Source organism: Rattus rattus, chromosome 11, assembly GCF_011064425.1.
Source record: "Rattus rattus isolate New Zealand chromosome 11, Rrattus_CSIRO_v1, whole genome shotgun sequence".
Taxonomy (NCBI): Eukaryota; Metazoa; Chordata; class Mammalia; order Rodentia; family Muridae; genus Rattus; species Rattus rattus.
This window is the reverse complement of record NC_046164.1, coordinates 494973-518653: the sequence shown is the minus strand read 5'-3', so window position 1 is coordinate 518653 and position 23681 is coordinate 494973. Positions and strand designations below refer to the sequence as shown.

At 34.7% G+C, this 23681-nt stretch overlaps 1 protein-coding gene across 2 annotated transcripts in view; it reads left to right on the top strand.

Moving 5' to 3' along the window:
* The window catches only part of Uba6 (ubiquitin like modifier activating enzyme 6), a 55442-nt gene extending 32328 nt beyond the window's left edge, over window positions 1-23114 (top strand). For both annotated transcript variants that reach the window (XM_032916483.1, XM_032916484.1), the window contains 14 exons: window positions 1147-1252; window positions 3307-3396; window positions 3488-3568; window positions 4362-4490; window positions 5912-5963; window positions 6053-6116; window positions 7036-7105; window positions 8644-8715; window positions 10710-10827; window positions 12263-12456; window positions 13932-14059; window positions 15158-15245; window positions 16368-16462; window positions 21218-23114. In XM_032916483.1, coding sequence (XP_032772374.1) covers window positions 1147-1252; window positions 3307-3396; window positions 3488-3568; window positions 4362-4490; window positions 5912-5963; window positions 6053-6116; window positions 7036-7105; window positions 8644-8715; window positions 10710-10827; window positions 12263-12456; window positions 13932-14059; window positions 15158-15245; window positions 16368-16462; window positions 21218-21356 — 1426 coding nt within the window. In that variant the 3' untranslated portion in view covers window positions 21357-23114. The remainder of the gene's footprint in view (window positions 1-1146; window positions 1253-3306; window positions 3397-3487; window positions 3569-4361; window positions 4491-5911; window positions 5964-6052; window positions 6117-7035; window positions 7106-8643; window positions 8716-10709; window positions 10828-12262; window positions 12457-13931; window positions 14060-15157; window positions 15246-16367; window positions 16463-21217) is intronic.
* Window positions 23115-23681: the final 567 nt, after the last annotated feature.

Below are 23681 nucleotides of genomic sequence, written 5' to 3'. Positions count from 1 at the left end.
TAGAGCTACTTAAATTTAAGCATACTGGTGATTTCTCATTATACTTAGAAAAAAATTAATATTGATAAAACAGCCTAAATGGTTTTGTTTTGTTTTTATGAAATACCTACCACCTATCCACTGTTCCAGCTTTAGACATGGCCAGTGTCCGTCTCCTTACTACAGCTATATAAGCCTTCTTTAGGGTCTGCAGCAGCCTCTTAGGAAGAACTAAGTTGGTTTTGGGCTTTAGGAAGTTGTATTTCCCTTCCTCCAAAATTCTTGTCCCCAAATGTGTATACTGCCAATTCTCTCCTTTAAGGTGTTCACTCATCTTCAAGTTTCAGCCTAAATAACTTTGTTAAAACAGATATTTACTCCTAATTCCGCTTGTCTTAGTACTTTCTCATTGTGGCACTTACTTTTAATGACATATGTGTTTACCTAATGTTTGGTTCTTCACTACATTTTTCATCCAAAGACTATTTACTTTCACTGTCAATCATCTGATATCATTCAATGCGATTTATGAAATCAGTCATTGAATGAATCATTGTGTGACTGCAATGTTAAGATACCAGGGCATATATCAGAGGTTTACCAGTTGAGAAATGAGAGAGAAGCAAATCTTGAAAGAAAAAACAAACAAGAAAAAATTATTGCATTTCATTTTGTGTGTATATGCGTTGGAGGGGTAGTGCACAAAAAAAAGTCTTAGGATACTAAAGTGTGTAAAACATGACTAATGATACTATTTAGTTAATACTGCTTGAAATAAAGACCAGTTGAGAAGATGTGGTATAGCAGAACTTATAGGCTGAAAGTAATCAAATAATAAATAGAAAATGAAGAAAGAATAATGTAGTTAATAATGAAGGAGGAAATAGAAATTTTAAAAAATGATATTTTTAAATCCTATTAAGTAGGAAAAACAGAAATTACTAGGTTGAAAACAAATTTTATATATGTGATAGCGCTAAGAAGAAAAACTTAGTAAAACTGTTAGCATGGGTCATGTTCTGTTGGCTACAACATGCATACAAAAATGGTCAGCATGTTGAATATTAAGTAGATAACAGTAAGCTATCCTTTGTTTACTGTTACTGATCACTTTTGTGTTTTGCTTTGTTTTGTTTTGTTTTTTTTATATATTTTGTCTCCAAATAGCCGCTGTTTAGCAAATCTACGGCCTCTCTTAGATTCTGGAACAATGGGTACCAAGGGACACACCGAAATTATTGTACCTCAATTGACTGAATCTTATAATAGTCACGTAAGTCAGTATATTGAATAAATGTCTGTCTTTTTATATCACAGTTTTTGTTTTCAAGGAAGAATTAATTAATTTGACTTAGCTTTAACAGTCTTGGTTTTAGCTCTGACCAGTTGATATATATTTGTGCATCTGCATGTTTAAACATGTTGAATGTAGTTTTTAAGTGTGTGTTCAGATAGTAGTTACACTATATATGTGTAGTAGCTAGAGATCAATGTCCGGAGTCTTCCTCTGTTTTACTCTCTGAATTTTTCTGACAGGGTCTCTCACTGAGCCTGGAAATACAGATTTGACTAAACTGACTGGCTAGCAAGTGCCAAGGATCTCAGCCTGTCTCTTTAGTGCTGTAATTATATGTCATACCTCCACACCCAGCTTTTACATGGGTGCTTGAGAACACACGTAGGTCCTCAGGCTCACATAACTAACATTATACATCGCCCTTGCCCCTAAATGAAATTTTAAGGAGTCATCAAGAAAAAAGAGTTTTAAGTTTTCTAACTACCATCGAGTTGAAAATAAGCTTATAAAAGCTTAACTTTTTGACTTGAAACTTTTAACTTTTTGACGGAAAATAGAAATGTCACCAGAGACTTGGAATCCTATTAATTTTCTGATCTTTTGGTTTTATTCTGTTAGATATTAGCTGGTATATAAGAAAATGAAGACCACAAGTGTAATGACTGTGTACTCATTTTTTAATCTTTTTATTAATTATTTACTTTATATCCTGATAACAGCTTTCCTCCCTCTTCTCCCAGTCCCTCCCCTTACCCTACCCCATTCACTCTTCCTCCCCTCTCCTCAAAAAGAAGAGCGCCTCCCATAGATATCAACCAGCCTTGGCAAACCAAGTTGCAGTAAGACTACTAGGTCATCTTAAATGTTTGTCCTCATTAAGAATTTATGCCCCTTGCATGCATTATTAGTAGTATTTGTGAAACCTAGTAAAAATATGAACCTGGTAATTTACCCAAAAACTACCCCTAAAAAATCATTCTTCAGTGGTTCAAGGAAGCAATGTGTATGTATTTTAGAAAGATAGTAAAGTGTAAAATTTTTTCTCATAAATGATTTTATAATATTGCTAAAGTTGAAACTATGGGTCTAAAATTATTTGTAGGTTTTATAATTTAAAATTGAACAGTTCAAGTAAATAATTAAGTATATGATTTTTCTAAGTAACAATGTTTCTTGATTTAAAGGGTATGTTTGGTTTAGTAAAATTTTTAAATTCTTAGTGTACACTGTTTTCCCGTTTTCTTTCGTGAAATTCACTGACTGGTACAAATAATGACAATAATATAAGAGATTAAACTGATGTTTAATTAGAGTATTAAGTAGGGGAATCATATGCATGATGCCATGGGAAGATTTTCATAGTCAAGGATCCTCTCAGTCTGCTACATTTGCTGAACTTCCTCCTATTTTTTTATTTCAGACTCTCATAAGACATAGCCAAACAAAAAGTTGTTTTCTCATAAATCAGCAAATTAGAGATCTTTTTCAGTAAAAAGGCATAACTTGAGTCATTTTTGACTGAGTAAACCAGTAAGCTTAGTCTTTAAACAAATCCTCTAATAGACAAGGAGGTCTTCAGTGGTACTTCCACTAGTAAGACAACTTAATCATTCCCCATCTAGTGTATACTTTTTCTAGTAAACTACTAAGAGTCCTATTCCCAAGTGTTTAATCTTATGTAGGATCTTTGGGAACACTGAGAACTTATACATTAAGAATTCTTAATCACTTCTCTAAGTTAGAAGTAGTGTTAAAAAGGTTTACATGTCACCTGAATTTGTCTAGAAAAAAATTAATAATGTATTGTGATCGGCCATATCTGCTACACCACATAAGCACACACTGACAATAATGATGAGATTTGTGTTTCTCATGTCTTTCAACAGGTTAAATGTTCAAGAAATTAAGTTTTGCTTTATTATCCAAGATGAAAGTATTACCATATGAAAGTGTATAACAGGCCTTATTTTTAGACCAGTCAGACTCAAAATTTAGCCAAATATTTGGTTTTTATTTTTATTTTTCAATAGCGAGACCCCCCAGAAGAAGAAATACCATTTTGCACTCTCAAGTCCTTTCCGGCAGCTGTCGAACATACTATCCAATGGGCAAGAGACAAGGTAAAAGTTCTTAGTGAATTGGTCTTCTCTGAATTAGACAAGGTAATATTATAACTATTAAACATACCTGAAACTTTTTTCCCCTTTACAGTTTGAAAGTTCCTTCTCCCATAAGCCTTCACTGTTTAACAAATTTTGGCAAGCCTATCCTTCTGCAGAAGATGTCTTACAGGTAAAAGAATGCATTTTACTTCAGAGCCAATACCTATGTTAGTATAATATTATTTTCAAGTTACCTAAAAATAATAAAACTTTCCTGTAGCAGTAGGGAGTGCTTGAAAACTTGATCACAGTGAAACATTCTATTGGGAATCCTAAATTTAGGTGATAAATAGCCTGTTTTGTTTTTTGTTGTTTTGTTTTAGCTTGAACTGTATGTAATTGTCTTTGAGCTTCAGACTAATTAGGCTTTGTGGTTCAACCAAACGAAGGTATAATAATAGAGATAAAATAGCAACAGATAATCAGAGGGTTTGGTAAATTCTTTGGGGAAAAAATTAAGATCAGTTCGAGTGAAAATCAGGGCTGGACAGTAATCTTATTACTCATAATAAGGCCAACTTCAAAGACAACTGCTTTACATTTAGTCATATACAACTAAAAAGGTCAATTTTTTTTATTAACTATTACTCCTGGGTCTCTGTACACTAAGGACCTCTTTGATACAATTGCCAGCACCCACATAGCAGCTCACAGCTGGCTATGACTCCAGTACCAGGAGATCTGACGCCTCACACAGAGATACATACAATATAGGCAAAACACCAATGTGCTTGAAATAAGAATAGATTGTTTTAAAAAGAAAAAACAGTCTAAAGATCCGGTTACTGTCCTTTCACATTCTCCTCATAATTTTAAGAAAAAAGAGAATAAGTGCTTATGCAGGAAAAAAAAAATACTAATGGAGTGTGTTTGTGCTTATAAAATAATGTTTTTTTTTCCCCTTTGTTTTTCTCTTATTTTAGAAGATACAAAATGGACAGAGTTTAGAAGGCTGTTTTCAAGTTATTAAGCTGCTTAGCAGAAGACCTAGAATGTGGTCCCAATGTGTAGAATTAGCAAGACTAAAGTTTGAAAAATACTTCAACCATAAAGTAAGTATACATCTAAGACATTAAAAAAAAGGTCTGGGGTTGGGGATTTAGCTTAGTGGTAGAGTGCTTGAGGCCTTGGGTCAGTCCCCACCTCTGAAAAAAAGAAAAGGAAAAAAAAAAAAGGTCTGTCCATGGCTCATTTATTTATTACTAACATCCCTGACTTAAAATATTTGTTCTTTTCCTTCAGGCCTTTTAGAAATAAATAGTAAGTTAACTGAGAGTAAAGCCTAGGCATATGACCAATTTCTCTTTAATGGTAACTAGTTAAAATATTTAGTGTGCACGTTCTGGCTTGACTTGTCAGCTGTGCACTGAGCTGGCCCTATGTGCAAAGTTAGGTTAGGGTAGCTTTTGTCTCTAGGTAATATGAACTGCATTAATTCTGTGGTCTAAGTAAGTTTGCTCAGAATAGAAACGAGAGACTGATAATTCAGGTGGGATTTTTGTTCAGAGCCTCTCAGGAGACAGCTATATCATGATCCTGTCAGCATGCACTTCTTGGCATCCATTTATTGGGAAAGACACAAGAGGGTAACTGACTCTGCTCAGAGAAGCAGCAGCCTTATATAAGTTTTTTGTGAGGGCGGCGTGGGATTGGAGAGATTCTGCTGCCTGATCTTGGACGTTTTGTCTGCAGAGCAGAGCCTAGCCTCTCAACCCGCAAAGGCTTAGAATCAGCACCTCTTTGTTTCTCTTAACTAAGTTTCTCCTGAACCATCTTCTGTGATGGTGTTTTTGTTTTTGTTTTATGTTGGTATTTTTATTTTTATTGTTAAACTCTTAATGATTTGTTTTGTAGAGGAGTAGGAGTGGAGCATGTTCATGGCCACAGTGCTCCTATGAGGTCAAAAGACAAGCAGCAGCACTCATTTCCTCCACCAGCGGGTCCTAGGGATCAATCTCAGGGTTTATGATTGGCAGCACATAGCTTTGCCCACTGAGCACCAGCCCTGCTTTGCTTGATTTTTATTATTGTAGAAAAAAAAAGGAACCATGGAAACATAAGAAAATAGTATACTGTCTGTATTCATCATTTTTACCTTTCACCTCACTTGAAGCAGTATGAGTTTACATGTTTCATATTCCCACCCTCTTCCAAGCACATCTTAAGCATATAATTTTGTTTTTATATTTGTTGTAATGATTGCTCTTAGTACAGAATAGTGTGTAAAGTATTGTAAGAAAGGCGTGAAGTGGTTGTAAAGACTAGAACGATGTGCGAGGACAGGAGGAAGCACAAACTGATTCATGACTGACTCCAGGACCCCGCTGTGCATCTCCTAGGCTTTGCTTGCTTGCTTGTGATGCCTAAGCAGTGTGTACCCAGCGGGTTGCTTTGTTCTTTTAAATTTCAGGGTTTTTTTCTTCAAATAACAAATAGCAGGGACTTTTTTTTTCATTCTTTATTCTTCTTTTAGGCCCTTCAGCTTCTTCACTGCTTTCCTCTTGACACACGATTGAAAGATGGCAGTGAGTATAACCATTGAGAAGAGATTGTAATATAAAATACTGGATATGACCTATATTTATTGAAAGTAATATTTTTATCATTTTACTAGGTTTATTTTGGCAGTCACCAAAAAGGCCTCCTTCTCCAATAAAATTTGATTTAAATGAGCCTTTGTAAGTATATGTGTATATGTTAACTGTAAATTCCTTAGTTATGTAGTGCAGGATCTTCAGTGTTAAGTAACTTAAGTCTCTTAGTCCAAAAGTTAACAAGTCATTCTAGTCAGCAGAGCCAGCTGCATCTTCCTACACAAATGTGCATCCATCTATTTATATGCTAAATAAGTCTATTGTTTATAATATCCACTCCATAAAACACAAAGTCGCCTCTACTTTTGCCTATAAGAAAATAGAATGAAAATACATGTTCTTACAGTAAATAAAGCTAAGATGCTTTATGTGGAAATGCAGTTAATATGACCCGCCTACATTCACACAAGTAAGGTTTTAGTGTGTCGCTGTTTTTAGACTCACCCTTAGCACGTTTACTCTCATCAAACACTTAGCCTACCTTCATTAATCTGCCTTTCTACAAGTAGCACTTTGCTTAATTTTCTCAGCTCCTGCTTCCTTCAGAATTTCACTTATTATCCAAAATTGCCTTTCTAATATGACATACCCTTTTTTGTTTTTGCTGGTTCAAATCTAATGTATACTCATTCCTCATTCTTACACACACACACACACACACACACACACACACACACACACACACATTCATTCTTATGAATTAAAATTACTTTTCTCCAAGTATTCTAATAGTTCTGCACATCACAGTATTTCTGGTGAATACTTGAATATAGTGTTTTAACATGTGTTTGTATATCAAAAGGACATTTGGTATCTCCTTATGTGTTTTAGTCTAGACAAGAATTTCATTGTCTTAACTTTAAAAGGGGTAAAAATTAATTCTGCAAAACAGAATTTAAATGGAGTTCTTAAGTGTTAACATGAAGGCTGTATTTCCTACTGACTTAAATATCTTTTAAAATTGCCATTCAAACTGCTTCAATTTTTATTTTTATCTTAAAAGGCACCTCAGTTTTCTTCAGAATGCTGCAAAACTATATGCTACAGTATATTGCATTCCATTTTCAGAAAAGGTAAGATACTCTCCAGGTTCTAGCAAGTGATTCAAAATCCAAGTTGATTTAGTTGGTGGTATCAAGTTTGTGTTTAGATCATAGGAATCATTCAATCTCTTGGTTATTTGTTTGAGACATAAACTCCCACGTTTGAACAATGAGGTAGAACTTGCCTTGAGGTCCAGATCTTCCAGCTTTTACCTCCTAAGTGCTCAGATTATAGACAAGCACCTTCATGCTGAGCTAAAACCTTTCTTTTGGATTAAGAAAAACAAATGTGTTATTTTGTTGTGTTGAAGACCATTCTAATGGAGAGGTTGTCTGCTCATTGCAGTGCTGGTAGGTAGGAAACTAATCTTCTCTCTGAATTTAAATGTTGAAGTAAGATTTGTGAGAGCAGTCATACTTAAGTAATAAACATATTAATAACCTTTTTACCTTTTTCTGTTATCCTAGTTACTCTGAATTAGAAATCAAATGAGCCAGTTCATAGTAATTTAAAAATACTTCAAAGAGATGGATTCTCTTTACTTAATTTTTCACTTTAAATGTTAACTTTCATACATTTCCAGAAGTCTGAAGGTGTTCTCCTGCTTTGATTTTCATGCCTTAAAGTCCTGCTCATTCTGTGAGACATTGTCTTTTGAGTGACACCTAACAAGTTCCATACAGTTTTGAGAGACAGCACATGTATATAGGTTAGCTTTCTCCTTAAATGCATATTAGAGTTAAATAAATTCTGCCTTCAAGGAAACTGATTAGAGAAATATAGAAAGAAAAAGGTCTTGGTTTTTGTCGTTTTCTTTTGTCATTTCTGTCGTTTTTTAGATAGGGTTTTACTAAGTAGATATATAAACCCAACAAGAGTAGCTTCAAATTCATGCATGAGTTGTCCATTTCAGCCTCTTAACTGTTGGGATTCTAAACATATGTCCCAAATCTGGATCTGTATTTAACATAGATATATGCCTGTTATACCTTAATCTTTCTTGGAAATAAAATATCACATAAAGATCTAGGAAAAACTAATGGTGTACAGTCTTGTGTTGCAAGTCTTAACTAATCTCAAAAGCAGTATGCCTCAGTTTTTCATAGGAGCTTCCTAGTAGTAAATGGAGATGTGGGCTCATTTGGGTCAGCTTGAGCTATTAGAGTTGCTTGCCTCTTGATGTATGAATTTAATTAATTTTTCAAGTATAACATTCAGGAAAGCTAAAACTCTGGCACTGAGGAAATGAAGAGAAAATGGTCTCTTTTTTTAAATTAGCAGAAAAATAAGATTTAAATTTTGATAACTAAGAAGTAAATCTTAATCCCTAGCCTGCTTTCCTCCAGTAGCTTTTACGACTGGTACTTCTTTATGAAATAGAGATAAATGTTTCAAATGGATATAAATACACAGGTGATATGTTGTTTAATCAAGTTGTTTATCACCCATTTATTACTAAAAGTTACAAATCATTGATGTTATAAAGGAACCTTTTAAAATAGAGTTAACTTTAGAGATTCAGAATTCTAAGAAATGTGTTGGTAACATAGCTTCTTTTATGAAACAGGACTTATCAGTAGATAGCCTCATGGACATTCTTTCAGAAGTTAAAATTCAGGAATTCAAGCCTTCCAACAAGGTAAGATAGAAGTCCATTCACATAGCTAGTGGTTATTAAGCTGCTGCTTATAATAAATTTCATTTTCACCCTGAAGAACAGTTTCCAGGATGAATAGTTTTTGCTGTTAGTGGTATTTTATTTCAAAGAGTGGAGATGGGCTATAGAAAGAAATGCACCAAAGCCTGCATTAGCTGGCCTGCCACTTGGGTGGTTGCTTAACAGGCAAAAGCATCTCCCAGCCTTAATTCCAGAAGCCTGGAATTAAGTGCATTGTGCGGAAGGAAGAATAGCAGGGAATCCTGTTAGGTATTTCAAGAACATAGAAGAGGATGAGATAGATGATGTAGAACTGGATTCTCTGTATACATCAGTGTAGTACTGACAGAAGTTCTCAAGATTTGAAATTAGAAGGAGCTGTGGGAAAGACTACTAGTTTCTTAGGTGAAGTAAGTTAACAGTTTAGGATGAAGGCAGGAAGCTGAAGATAGAATGAGTATACAGTAATTGAGAGCAGAGTAGAAAAGTCAGTAAAATAATACAGAATTGCAAGCCATAACTGAGGATTCATATAACGTTAGTGTGTGTACTGTGTTCTACTATAGATTGCCATGACATTCAAGCACATTTAGCTTTGGTACCATTGTGGCACTTGTTTATGCTGCCAAGTAGAAGGAAAATTGATCTAATAATTATGCCCAGAAAATATCTTAAGAAAGTTTCAGAGCCCTTAGTAGTAGGCAGTGAAAATAGGAAACTTTGAAGAAGAAAAAAATAAATTTTATGTGTATAAAGTATTTTTTTATAGACTTACTATATGCCATTCTTTTATATACTCTTAAAAGTTAGCCATGAAATCACCTTCCTCAAGGAAGTGATATCTGTAGGCATCCTACATCTTTATTTTATAGAAGGGGATCTTTGTAGCTAGTTTATTTTTACATAAATTCATGAGTTTTCTGAGTAAAATATTCATGACATGTAAGCTATAAATAATAATACGATAGTAAATTAAGAACAAAGTGGTGTCACATTTGTAAGAAAAGTTTCCAACCCATATTACTCTTTGGCAAAACTAAGCTAAAGCCCAGGAAACACACTCTAGTATATTTTCTGGCTTGCATGGCTTCTGCTGCTATGACAGTTCAGGGCTAATAGATTTCCCTAGCAGTATAACATTTTAATGTAGACTGTTTTACAACTCCTTATGATAGCTCGCACTAAAGGTTTAAGGCCAACATGCTCTTGTAGTTCTGGATTTGACAACCAGAATATTAGACATGAGAGCAGGCAGAAGTTTCTATTTTATTGATTCATTAGTACATCATAAATGTTTGTGACGTTTAATATCTCAGAGCATAATTTGGTAAATTTTTAAAATAAATAGTACTTTAACAATTATGGAGACGTTCTTTGGTTTGAAAACATCTGCTGATCCTGTGGACTGTTTACCAGGTAATTTAAAGATAAATCAGTTGTGGTTTATGCTTCATTTAATGAAGAAAGATGTGTTCTTTAGAAAAGAAGTACTCAGTAATTAGCAAGTACTTAAAGGCCATATTATACATTTTGCAAATACTCATTTTTTTCTGCATGAATCAGCTACTCAGCTATGTAATTTAAGTCTAATATAGATTTGTCAAAGTCAAACTAGTGAATATCAACTTCATAGAAGTGTGGAATTTTATGATAGCTATCACATAAGCTGTTCAGTTTAAAATAAAAAAATTCAAACTCCAATACGAAAAATAAATTGTTTTAGAAATGGTAGTGGTCTCTTCGTGACCAAGGTGGAGACCCAGGTTCTAACATAAACATGCCAGTGCATGGAAATAGATAGTAGACAAAACATCAAAATAATATGACTGAGCAAGAGAAAAATTAGGCCATAATGATCAGGGGCATTGAGCAAATATTTTCTCTTATGATTCAAATAAATAAGTAAATAAGATAAATAGTAGTCAAACTTGGATGTAACATGTAACAGTAATGAACATGTACACATATATTTAAAGGTTGTTCAAACAGATGAAACTGCAAGGAAACCAGACCATGTTCCTGTCTCCAGTGAAGATGAGAGGAATGCTGTTTTCCAACTAGAGAAGGCTCTTTCCTCTAACAAAGCCACCAAAAGTAAGAGGGACTCTTTAAAATACCACGGACAAGATAGACCTACTGTCCCAAAGAGCCATATTGATAAGTTCATGGGAATAATTTTTACTCATAATAGCTGGCCATAAAGATTTCTCCTCATGTTGTTGCCTTCAAGTTGTAAAATTTAATTTTCCAAATTGTATCAGCTATTATATGGTTTTATGCTTTAGATGTTGACCAGATCTAAAATCACAGGCCAATAGCTTGCTTTTGAGGAGCGGAAGTTTCAGGTTAGCTAGGCACACTGGTCATCAGGGTCAAGGAGGGCACAGTCTTCCTAAGCCATATAGCAAGGCCCTGTCCCATAGTAAAAACCAGGTCATTCCCGATTCATCCTTTAAACAGCACTCTAGAACTAAGAATTACACGAAAGTCTTTTAGATTGTGTGTATATGGTGGGGGGTAGATGAACAAGTGGGCATACATATGCCATGGCACACACAGAAGTCAGAGGATAAACTTGGGCACTTGAGTGTTGGTCCTACCTGCCTCTAGCTTGAGAAGGAAGCTCTTCATTAGTTTTCTGTTGCATGTACCACGCTAGTTGGCCTGCAGGCTTCCAAGGATCCTCCTGTTTCTGCCTCCCATCTCTCCATAGAAGCACTGGAATTGCAGATCTGCTCACTACGTCTGTCTAGCTTTTGTGTGGTCGACTCTGGGCCCTGAAAGTTAGGTGCTCATGCTAGGGAACAAGTTCTTTTACCTACGGAGGCATCTAAATGTCTCAATTGCTGACTAGGAGTACAAACTAACTTTAAAAACAAAGTTATTAAAGCTGAACTTCCCATTCTTTAAAAGCAGAGTTAGTTGTTCACCTGCTTATGTATGCTTACCACCTTTTGTTAGAGAAATCAGCATTGCTCTCAACTCTGTGAATTCATGAGTGAAGCAGTAAAATTTCAGGAAAAAAATGTATTGTTAATAGTATTTAAAGTGATACTGGAATTCACTAATCTAGAAGTATTCAGAAAGATTCATAAATGACTTTCTTAGTTGTCAGAGAGAACATGTTTCAAAGTAATATTTATGTGGTTAATTCTGAGTAATACCAAAGAATTACTTTTATACTTCACTTGGAAGCACATAATGTGGCAAATTGCTTTCTTATTTCTGTTTAATATTTTTCATACATTACCTTCTAATTTAGTAGTATTAAAGTCATTGTTTTCATGTTCTTTTCTAACTTCTTGCTCTTTATATATTTTTCAATTGATTAATAACAGATTTTTATGATGAATATCTTTATTAATTGAGAAATGCTTTCAGCAGGTCTTTCAGCTTGGTAACTTGTATATTTCCTTATTAGAAATCTTGTTCTTTGAAAATTATATACATATACTTTTTATACATTGCTTTTTTACCTCATAAAACCATTACCACTAACTAGAGAACATTGTCTGGTTGCTCTGGTCAGGTGACCTTCAGATGGCAGTGCTTTCATTTGAAAAAGATGATGACAGTAATGGACACATAGATTTCATCACAGCTGCTTCCAACCTTCGAGCCAAGATGTATAACATTGAACCAGCTGACCGTTTTAAAACTAAACGCATAGCTGGTAAAATTATACCTGCTATAGCAACATCTACTGCTGCAGTTTCTGGCTTGGTAAGCTTACTCTTCTAAAAATGCTTTTGTTTCTCCCACATTCTACCAACCTTAGCTTACCATTCATATTTTAGAGACAAAGATAAAAAGTTGGATATTCTAATTTAAACTTTCAAGATGTTTCTGAAGATAGGATTTAGTTGTTCTTACAGTGGTCCCAATGACAGTTCTTTCCCTTCTGGGTTTGGGGCAGTGGAAAGAATGGACCCACCCCAATAGCCAGCTGAGGAACAGGGCCTGGAGCCCAGGGGACACTTCAGGATCCCCTGGAGTTTGAGTTCAGCACGCAGATATCCTGAGGTGCCAGAGTGAGCTATGGAATCTGAAAAGTACATGATTTTGAGCACTCAGAGAGAGGCAACTGGACAGGCTCAGAGAAGAAGATGCACAGAGCTGAGGGCAACAGAGGAGCACCCAAGCATCCTGTCACTTTTCCTTCCAATACTCCACAGGAATCTTGTTAGCCTCCATGCAAAGTAGGTATCTTAATATTGTAAGCACTTGGGAGTCATTACTGTGACCATTTACTATGCTGTACTCTCACTTCTCTAGAGTCAGTCTCTACTCCTGTATTGATTGGATGTAAATTGCTTTACTTTTGTGCTGTGTGTCTGCTTTGAAAATAGAATGATTATGTGATGAAATAGCTTTGTTACTGTATGTATGTAGAATAGGCTTAGCATATGTGAATCTATTCCATTTTAATTTAATTCCAATTAAAATGCCACATTAGTGGAGAATTATAGAATGTGTAAACAGTCATTAATTTCTTGCTTTCTTAGATGTTGGTACAGGTTAATTAGTTAATTTCAATAATGCCATGTATGGGCTGGCTCAGAATTTTTCATGAAAGGATCACTTTTTTGCATGCTTTAGAATATATATTTATTTTAAAAATGCTTTCAAAAAACCACTTGCAAAGGTAAAACATAAAAAATGAATTTGGATAATAATTATTTTCTCTAACATTTTCAAATTCAGATGATAAAAATATTTGGGCACAAAATGACATCAAAACAAATTCGTATACTAAATTTTATCTACTAAGAAAATAAAATAATCTATTACAATTTTTATGGTATTTACCCAAGCTGTTTGCTTGTATTAAAACTTCATGTTATGCCAATCACATGTGTACATTTTTGTAACTTTTTATGGTTTAAATTATATTTAGTATATAACTAAAGTATATTTACTTTAAAAAAAGAAAAACATGAAGTTCTTTTTAAAATATATTGAATGTTCCTTAAAAATATAGTAAATTACTGAAATAAAAATTATGAAAAAATAATAAAAGCATAAAATGTACTGAAAATATAGAGATCAGTTAAATTAGAAATGTATATTGCTGCAGTCATGTGGCTGTTCATACTAGTTTACACAGAAATGCTAGGACCTGGGAAAACAGCAAGACCAATTAAGTTCCTAAGTAGTTTTAGACTTTTCAAATAATCCGATCACCTTCTCTTATCTAGGTTGCCTTGGAGATGATCAAAGTAGCTGGTGGCTATCCCTTTGACGCTTACAAAAACTGTTTCCTTAATTTAGCCATTCCAATAATAGTGTTTACAGAGACATCTGAAGTAAGAAAAACTGAAATCAGGTATGTATGAAAGTCTGTTTTGCTAGTATAACAAGAAAGAAATACAGTATTCTACCCTTAAGTAGGAAACACTGTGTTTCATCTCCATTTCTTCTTCGTTAATCCTTCCTACTATTTCAGAACCCAGTCAAACTTCATGTTGATGAATTCTTTCCAAGTAGAGTAGCCAAAGAATGCTCTAGCCGTTGGCTTGTCACACCACTTAGCATTATACTTGGTTCCTAACTTGGATAATTTTAAAGCTATTCTTGTCTGATTATAGTCTTGTCTGACTGTGAAACATACAATCTAATTCCACACCTTTATTACAACAGAAAACAATTCCTTGAGTTTTTGTATTTGGCATTTCAGGTTGGCCACAGCCAGAAATGTGAGTAGAAGTATCTTGTCAGGAAGAACTAATCCATATTATCCTCATACATTACTACAGAACAACAAAATATTGTTATCCATACAGAATAAAGCGAGGTGCTATGTTTCTGACTTTTACATACATTTGCACATATGCCAAGTTGCATATAGGCCAAGATAATTATTGTAGCATGTTTTTGACAATGATTCGAGCAATCTAAATGTTCAGTTATTGATGACTAGAGCATCTGCACCATGAAACCTCTACAGCTACTTACAGGGATATATGCACGTACATACATAAACATGCACAGACACACACGGAGAAAGAAGCACCATTTACATAGCTATATACCTATATAATATGTAAGACATGAAAACAAAAAGATTATGAATGTAAGGATGGGATCAGAAAGGAATGAAGGAGAGTCATGGCCATTAGTAGAAAACAATGGTATACATGCATGAAACTGTCCTAAACTCATTACTTTGTGTGAACTAAAGAAGTATTAAAAAGAAAATGAGGGTACTTTGTAATACAAACATGAAATGAGTCACAAAAAAAGAAATGCAAAACACAGATAAAAGTGGTTACCTATATGTATTGACTATTTTAGAAATTGTAAACTTCACTGCCACAACATTAATTTCTAAACAAATAATAAATAATGGACCACAGGAAATTTTTTATTACTACTAATGGAAAGAGATTTTAATGTTTGTGTTCTTGCTATATTTCTACAACAGAAACGGAATATCATTTACAATTTGGGACAGGTGGACTGTACATGGAAAAGAAGATTTCACTCTCTCAGATTTCATAAATGCTGTTAAAGTAGGATATTTTCATTTCCTTCATTTAATTAGTACCTTGAAGTCCGTGGTTTCTGTGTAATGTGCCTCCTAATTCTTGGGAACCCTAGTATGTCCTTGAAACTATAGTAATACTAAATCCTTTATCAGTTTTACTCCTGCATGTATGTATGTGTGGTACAGTTTACAAAATAAGGCGTTATAAGAGAATAAAAAAAGTATTATATTAGAACAGATGCTGTAGTGACAGTTTCTTTCAAGATTGGTAAGTTTATTTTACTGTAGATCTTAACCGAGCTTCTGATATTTTCTTTCCCTCTGACCTTGAGTGCTCTCTTCTTTCCAAGGAGGCACTTTTGGATTTTCTTTGTCATGTCTGAGTTGTCAGTGTCATTGTTGCACTTGTGACTTCTATTAAGTCAGTGGTTCTCAACCTTCCTAATGTGTCCCTTTAATACATATCCTCATGTTGCAGTGACCCCCAACCATAAAATTCTTTTTGTTGCTGCTTCATAGCTGTAATTTTGCTACTGTTATGAATCGTAATGTAAATATCTGTTTCTAATGGTCTTAGGTGACCACTGTGAAACCCAAGGGGCCACGACTCACAGGTTGAGAACTGCTGTATTTTGAAGCAGTGCTTACTTAAGACACTAGTACTTTATTACGTGAATGAGAATTCAATTCAGGTAATAAAGACAGCTACTTAAGCAACTAATAGGTTAACTGTGAGTGCACTGGACCAACAATTGCTTCACTCTGGTTATGTTAGAAGACAGCTTCAGACATTGCCACACTACCTAGAACAGCAGACAGTTCAATGTTAGTAGTTTATTCTAAGGGCTGAGCCCGCGGCTCAGTGAAGAGCACATGGCTGACATCGTCTAGCCCTAGGTGCAGCCTCCAATACTGGGGATGCACATAAGCTGTTTAGTTCTGAAGTTTTCCATTTAATATTTTTAGGCTCTGGTTAGCTGAGAAAAGTGAAACCACAGATAACCACTATAGTTTTTAACCTGTAAAGCTGTTGGAAGGTATAAATAATATTTATATAAGCCTACCCTCTTTACGGTAGATATAAAACATTTTTACCCATGTACTTTGGATGAGGCTTTGATCGTTTCTTTTGGGTGTTTACTTTTAGGAGAAGTATGGAATTGAGCCAACAATGGTGGTGCAGGGAGTCAAAATGCTTTATGTTCCTGTAATGCCAGGTCATGCAAAAAGGCTAAAGTTAACGTAAGTATTTAACATGTGCATAAGAATGATGGGAATCAAAATGTAAGTTCTGTACACACTGGAAAGCAAAGAAGTTACTAGGATTTATATAAAAAGCATTATTCTTGCTTTATGCCATTAGTAAAGACTGAATATAGCAGGAGGAAGGCCAACAGTCCAGCTGGCAACAGAGACTCCTAGGATTACACCTTTGTGAATTTGTTACAGCCCAGTCAGTGTGTAACTAAGTAACCCATGCCTTACTTGTGAACATCGAAAACTACATTTGTCACACTGAGATATAAAACAAGAGCACAAAATAATTGCTTTTATTTTTTTTTTTTTTTTTTACTAAAGATGCCTGTTGTGTGTCAGGCTTTATTCTAAGAATTGAGGATACAGTTGTGAACAAAGAGTCTTCCTACTTGAGGAATTAGAGAGAGGAAAACCTATGTACGATAAGGTAGTGGTAGATGCTGTCGAGAAAGTAAAGAATGAAGAGAGTAGGAGAACGAGGGCCGCATTGTTATATTTAATAGTCTGCATATTCACTCTGCGCGTTAGATTCTTTACCTGCTGATGTTGCATTTTAGAGGAAGAAAACTAATCAAAGAAAGCCAAAATCTTCAGGGTTGTCTGCAAGGCCCTAGGGGACCTAGTTCTCCGTATCGTTATACAGGCCTTCTCTATTTCTCTCCTGCCCTCTGCATTGGTATCTGTACTTCTGGAACATGACAGGCATTCTCTGGTGAGGGCTTTGCTCTAGTTATTCCTCTGCTTGTAGAGTGGAGACTGGGTTCATAGTCACTTTTGGTCTTTGCACTTTCTACAATGGCCTTTCTGAGCTCTGTTTAGCACTGTGAACTGTCTTCAGCTGTAGTTTTGTATGCCTGCCCCATTTTGCTCTCCCTTTTTAAAAATGCATTTCTTTTTTTTTTTTTTTTGAAAATTTATTTATTTTTTATTTTTTTAAAATGCATTTCTTTATTCTTTAAAAGTTCATGATATGTAATGTAGTTTGATCATCATATACTTGGATCATCATTACCCCCTTATTCCCTTCCTCCACCCATTAAAGCAGTAGTTCTCAATCTGTGTGTCACAACCTTTTTGGCAAACCTTAATCTCCAAAAATATTGTTATTCATAACAGTAGTAAATTTACATCTATGAAGTTACGTGAAAGTAATTTTATGATTGGGGGTCACACAACATGGGGAGGCATATAAAAGGATTACAGCATTAGGAAGGCTGAGAACCACTGCATTAAACTCATTCATTTATCATGAAAGGATGTTGGGTTTTGTCAAAGGCATTTTCTCTACATCTATTGAAATGACTGTGTGATTTCTATCCATGATTCTATTTATGTAATATATTACATTTATCGGTTTTTATATGTTCAGCTATTCCTGGATCTCTAGAATTAAACAAACTTGATCATGATGAATATCTTTTTGGTATGTTTGTGAATGTAGTTTGCTAGTACTTTAATGAGAACTTTTCATCTATGGTCATAATGGAGATTGAATGGTAACTTTCATGTGTATGTGTGTCTGTCTGTGTCTGTCTGTCTGTCTTTATCTGGTTTGGTGATAGGGAAGGACTGGCTTTGCAAAGTGACTTTGGAACCATTCCTTCCTTTTTCTATTTTATTGAATAATCTGAAAGGATTGGTATTAGTCTTTAAAAGCCTGGTAGAGTTCTGCAGTTGACCAATCTGGTTCTGGACTTTGTTTTTTGTTCTTGTTTTTGATTTTTAATTACCACTTCAATCTTGATGTTCATTATAGATCCATTTAAATTCTTTATCTCATCTTGATTTAACTTTGATAGGTCACATGCATTTAGAAATTCATCCATTTCTTTTGGATGTCCCAACATAGTTTTTATGTCCTTATGATTTTATCTGTTACAATGTGTCACTTCCATCTCCAATTTTATTAATTTGGGTCTTCCTTTCTCTTAGTCATTTTGACTAAGAGTATGTCAACTGTGTTTATCTTTTCAGAAAACCAACTTGTTTTCATGTGCATGTGTGTCTGTACACATGGAGATGTGTGATGTGTGCAGTAGTGCTAGGGTTGCACTATGAGTGTATAATGATCAGTGAATGATATCAGTTATCTTCCTCAGCTACTTTCTACCTTCATTAGGGAGCAAAGTCTCTCACTTCGCTTAGAGCTAGCTTGTGAGCTTGGCTAAGCTGACTGACCAGCAGTTCCTGTAAACCCTGCCTCCACCTCCCCATTACTGAAACTACAAAGTCTGCCACGTTTATCTTTGGATGTGGTTTCTAGGGACCAAACTCCCATCTTTGTGCTTGCACAGCATGCACTGGCCTTCCCCAGGCTCTTCTTCCTTTTCTTTGTTTCCTAGCACTTCCCATTATATAGTAGCTGCAATAGATTTTGCCTGTATTGTTATTTCTGTCATTGTACTCTCCCTCACATACAATACTAGCTTTCACAGTGTATAAATCTTTACTAAATTTTTTTCATTGTTATATCTCAAGCAGTTAGACCTGGCATAAAATAGCCATCAGTAAAAACTTGCGTATTATCTCTGCAGTGGTTTTCTTTAACACGACCCACAGCTTTTGGTTTTCAGTTGAAGTTAATCATGTAATTACTTAATCATCTTTACCTTAAAAGATGGTTATATGAGGTAAGCATTAATTTGTCTTATAGTTGCTTTTATTATGACTCCTCATTATCATTTAGAGAACTAGAAGCTGTATTTAGAATTCTTGTGATGTCTACCACCTAGATGTAAGTGAAATGTATGGTTATAAATTTTGGTAGTAATCTTAAATTTGTTGCAAAGTAACATGTTTTGAGAGTTGGCCAGGTATTTTTTGATTACTTAATTGGCTGGACACTTTGGATCAATGGATGAGATCAATGGATTAAGAGCATGAACTTGGCTTTATAAAGACTTGTGTTCACAGGTTTGGGTGGTTGTTTATTAATACTATTTTGTTTCCTTCAGTAGCTTTGAAACATAGATTGTCTTCCATGATTGTTCCCATAGCTATTTAGTGTTAAAGTATTAGTACACCTTAAAAAAACGTAATAGCACAGGAGAAATATTTTATAACTTTTAGTTCTTCTTTTTGTTATTATGCAAACATCCCTGATATCAAATAGTGTATTCAAAGAAACTGGTACATTGATTATTAATTCAAACTATAAGTAAAATCATCATTATAATGACACCCCACCATGGACTTTGCTAAATCAACCTCCATTTGTGGTTAGATTTCATTTGAGCATTTCAAGGAGGATTATTGTAGGCAAAAGCAAACAGCTTGTGCAAGGAAAAGAGCTATCGTGTGGGGTTAAATAGATAACCTATTTCAGAGCCTAGCAGCCAAACCTTGCATGGCCGTATCTACTAGAAATGAAGAGTCATGAAGCCATCACAGCTCCTTGACATTGTTCCAGCAAAGCTGAGCCAAATGTGTCATCACTGTCATTCTGTTTCTCACTTTTAGGTTTTGGTCTCTGTGTGTTGCATTCTTGGGGATCTTTATGCTATGATTCATTTTATATCTTCTCCTGAGACAATTATATCTCCATCCTTTTAGGAAAGTCATAAACTTACTATCCCTTCTGCTTTTAGGGAAATAATTTTATCTGGCCCAATTTGGAAGTCTTCCTTATGCCATGGAGATCATGATACACTCAGATAAGCACAAAGCCAGGAATTTCTTTATGAGGCCTAAGCAAACTCTAACAGTGTAAACTTAGAGATAGTTGACAAACTCCAGCTTGCAGTTGACTTGGTAACAGATTTAAGACCTCTTTTTACAATACAACTGGAGCTCTCCAAAATGTGGTTTAACGAGAGGGGGATCATAGAGGGTTTGCCCCTGGAGGACTAGAACTCGGTAAGTAAGACAGATTGACTAAAATAACCTTTGCCTTCTGTATTCTGTAGATGATGGAAGGATATACATAAAAGGAGTTAGGTGTTAGTATTTGCTGTTCATAAAAAGACCAGTTCAGTTATTTTCTGTTTATCTATTTAAAACTGTAAGTACTGCCAGCTTAAGAGCTATCATATAATAAATGTGTTTGCTTTGATGTAGACATTCTTTAAATTTTTTGAATTGGAGTTATAGGGCTAATAATGAAAACAAAATATATTCCAATTGTACTTTCTAATTATGACAGAACTTGTAACCCCAGACACAAAATGAAAAATCACATGTTTGGAGACAAAATGATATCATCCGTACTTCTCAGATAATCATTAGTCTGTCTTTGTTCTATAAAACCTGCATAACTAAAAAAGCAACCTGATTGCTAGTCAGTCAGAGCTGCAAGATTCCACTGACCACCACAGCTGATTCACTCTCCCTCATGGACTCCTTATCTATCTCCTCTCAGAGAAGAGACTCCCAGAGGCTCCCCTCCCCCTGGCACAGATCAGTAAGAGAAAGAATAGACCGGGGGCAGTTTGCATTTTAACTTTTAATGAAACCTACTTTTTTCTCTTTAGGAAGAATGCTAGAGGATCCATGATGTTTCTAAACTAGGAAGTGTAGGAAGAATCACTGCAGTACTCTTGGGAGTTTTGTATCTTTTTGTCATGACCAGAAGACATAATGTGTTTTCAATTTGGAACTTTTAGTAAGGAAAGATTAAAGTATAAGAATAGGCATATTGATATATTTAAAGTATATATGCAAGTCCAGTCGCTGACTAGCACTAAGCAAAAAGTTCTTTCATTTAGTCAAATGGTGAAAGTATTTATCTTTGTTTATTCTTAGAATGCACAAACTTGTGAAGCCTTCCACTGAGAAGAAATACGTGGATCTTACTGTGTCGTTTGCCCCAGACGCTGATGGAGATGAAGATTTGCCAGGCCCTCCAGTGAGATACTACTTCAGTCATGACACTGATGAGTAGACATTGGCGTGGAAACACTTCAGGACTACTTTATTTTGGAAAGTGTACTTAATTCAGAAGCTAAAATTATTCAGCTCATAATACTGTGGATTTCTTTTTGCCTTAATTTAAGGGAAACATCAGTAGGAAAGAAACTTAACTACAGTGAAGAAATGCAAAACATTTGAAGCATAGTACACATTGTCTGTTGCTTCCTACGGTTATGATCACAGCAACTTTGAACTGGAGTACCATGTTCTAATGCTTGCAAGATTGTTTGTTAAGCCCTGTGGATGAAAGAAGGAACAAGAAATCATTTATCTATGACCAGAAGAAATAAAGGTGAAGAAATTGAAAATAGTGAATTCGTGCTCTCCAAAAAGCCTAATCCTATTTCAAGGTTTTTTTTTTTATTTGGTATTTGAGACCCATTATTTCAGTATAAATAGTGTGGCACTTTACTGCTTATATGATTAGGCTTTGAACATTTCATAGCCAAGAGGAGGGATGGCAGTGATAGATGAAGAGTAGAGATTTAAAACTGTAGTTACAGTTAGTGTCCTACCTCTGCTAGCAGTGTGGTATATTACTTCCTCCCCTAAGTCAGGATTCTCCCTGATCTGATGAGGTAAGATGACATGTTAACTTGGACTAAATGTTAACAGTATTATATGCACTCTGAAACTCTCATAGAAAATCCATGAATGTGAGCAGATAAATATGGCTAATTATTTGATTGTTAATATACCTTTATCTATCTGGAAGTCTAAACTAGTCATAGTATATAAGACCAAAATATTTTATAAAGGGAATATTCTTAGAAATAGATGAAAATTAGAAATTTAATACTAATGAAATTGTCTTTTTTTTTCCTTTTCCACCAATGTAATGGAGAAAATATATATATAGTATTTTTTTTTTTTAAAGGAAGCATGTCATTTTATTCTTCATTCCCAAATTGGGAATTGTCAGAAATAGAAAAAATTATATTTTTTTAGGTTTTTCCTTGTTGAGAGAAATATTCTGTTTCCTGATATAAACAGTTTCAACTAATGATATAATTGGGTCCATTAAAATATATAAACAGTACTTGACTATAAAATCAGTGAAAACAGCAAGTGAGTATTTTTTACAAGGGTTATCATGGATTCTAAAACAGGGCTTACAGCCTCTAGAAGTAACTCGCCTGGAGCTCCTACTCTTGTTAGACCATTACTAAATACTTTGATGAATTAAAATTTAGATTACACCAGTATTAACTCCAATGGTATCTCTCTACACTCTGTACTTACTTTCCATTTACAAACAATTTACCATCTCTGTGGTGGTGACCAGCTTTTTGTTTCCTCCTTTTATGAAGTGTCCAGTTGGGAAATGGGGTGAGTTTGTGTAATAAAATGTTCTGTTCATTGAGAGATGGAGAGAAATGGGCAGGATCCATTTTAAAGAACTGTCTACCTTTAAAATAAACTATAGTTTTTATCATATCCTACCCTTTCCCATTGTTCATACATTAAATCCATGAACATCAAAGGCTCTGTGACTTAGAACTTAATGAGGGGAAGAAGTCCTTTTTCAAACTTTTTTGTGTTTTCTGTTCTTTGGTAGAACATATTTTCTAGGTGATCATTCAGGAATCCTCAAACATGAAGCAATAGCTTGGCTCTGTTCACTTTTGAGTCTTCACATAGCTTTGGAAGTGAGTAAGAACCATGCTTTGCAGAGTGCTTTAATAAATAAAGTCAACCAGGTTCGGTTTGTTTGTAATTAAAATCACAACCATTTTGTCATTTGATTTTGGTTTTGGTTTTCTGTAGGTAATGATTATTACTGTCCTACTCAGTTTTACTGAACTGGAAAGCCATAATGAAGTTAATGACTTTTTGGTTTTGTTTTTGTTTATTTGTACCTTAAGATGCTTGCTATTGAAATACAGCTATTGAATACTGGGTTTAAAAAAAAAAAAAGGAAGGAAAGAAGAAAAAAAGGGGTTATTCCATTCACTTTTCTTTTTTTCTTTTTTTTTTTTATACTAAAAGTAAGTCAAAGAGATTTTAGGTGTCATTCTAGACCATGCTCTGTGGTTAGTCATAGAGAATTTACTTACACCCCTTTTTCTGTGGTTAATGCTGCTACTGTTTCCTCGAGTTTATGTTTTGCGGGCAGACTGGTATGGGGCATATAAGCCAAAGAAGGAGTGTGTGTTTAGCAAACTCAAAGCCCTAACTTTACTGTAGAGGTGCAAAATAATTGAGAAAAAAGGCAGAACTAGTCACTCCAGGAGAAACTTAGTTTGAGGTTTCTAAAGTCAGTTCTTTATAGGATTTGGAGCAATTGTGTTACGCG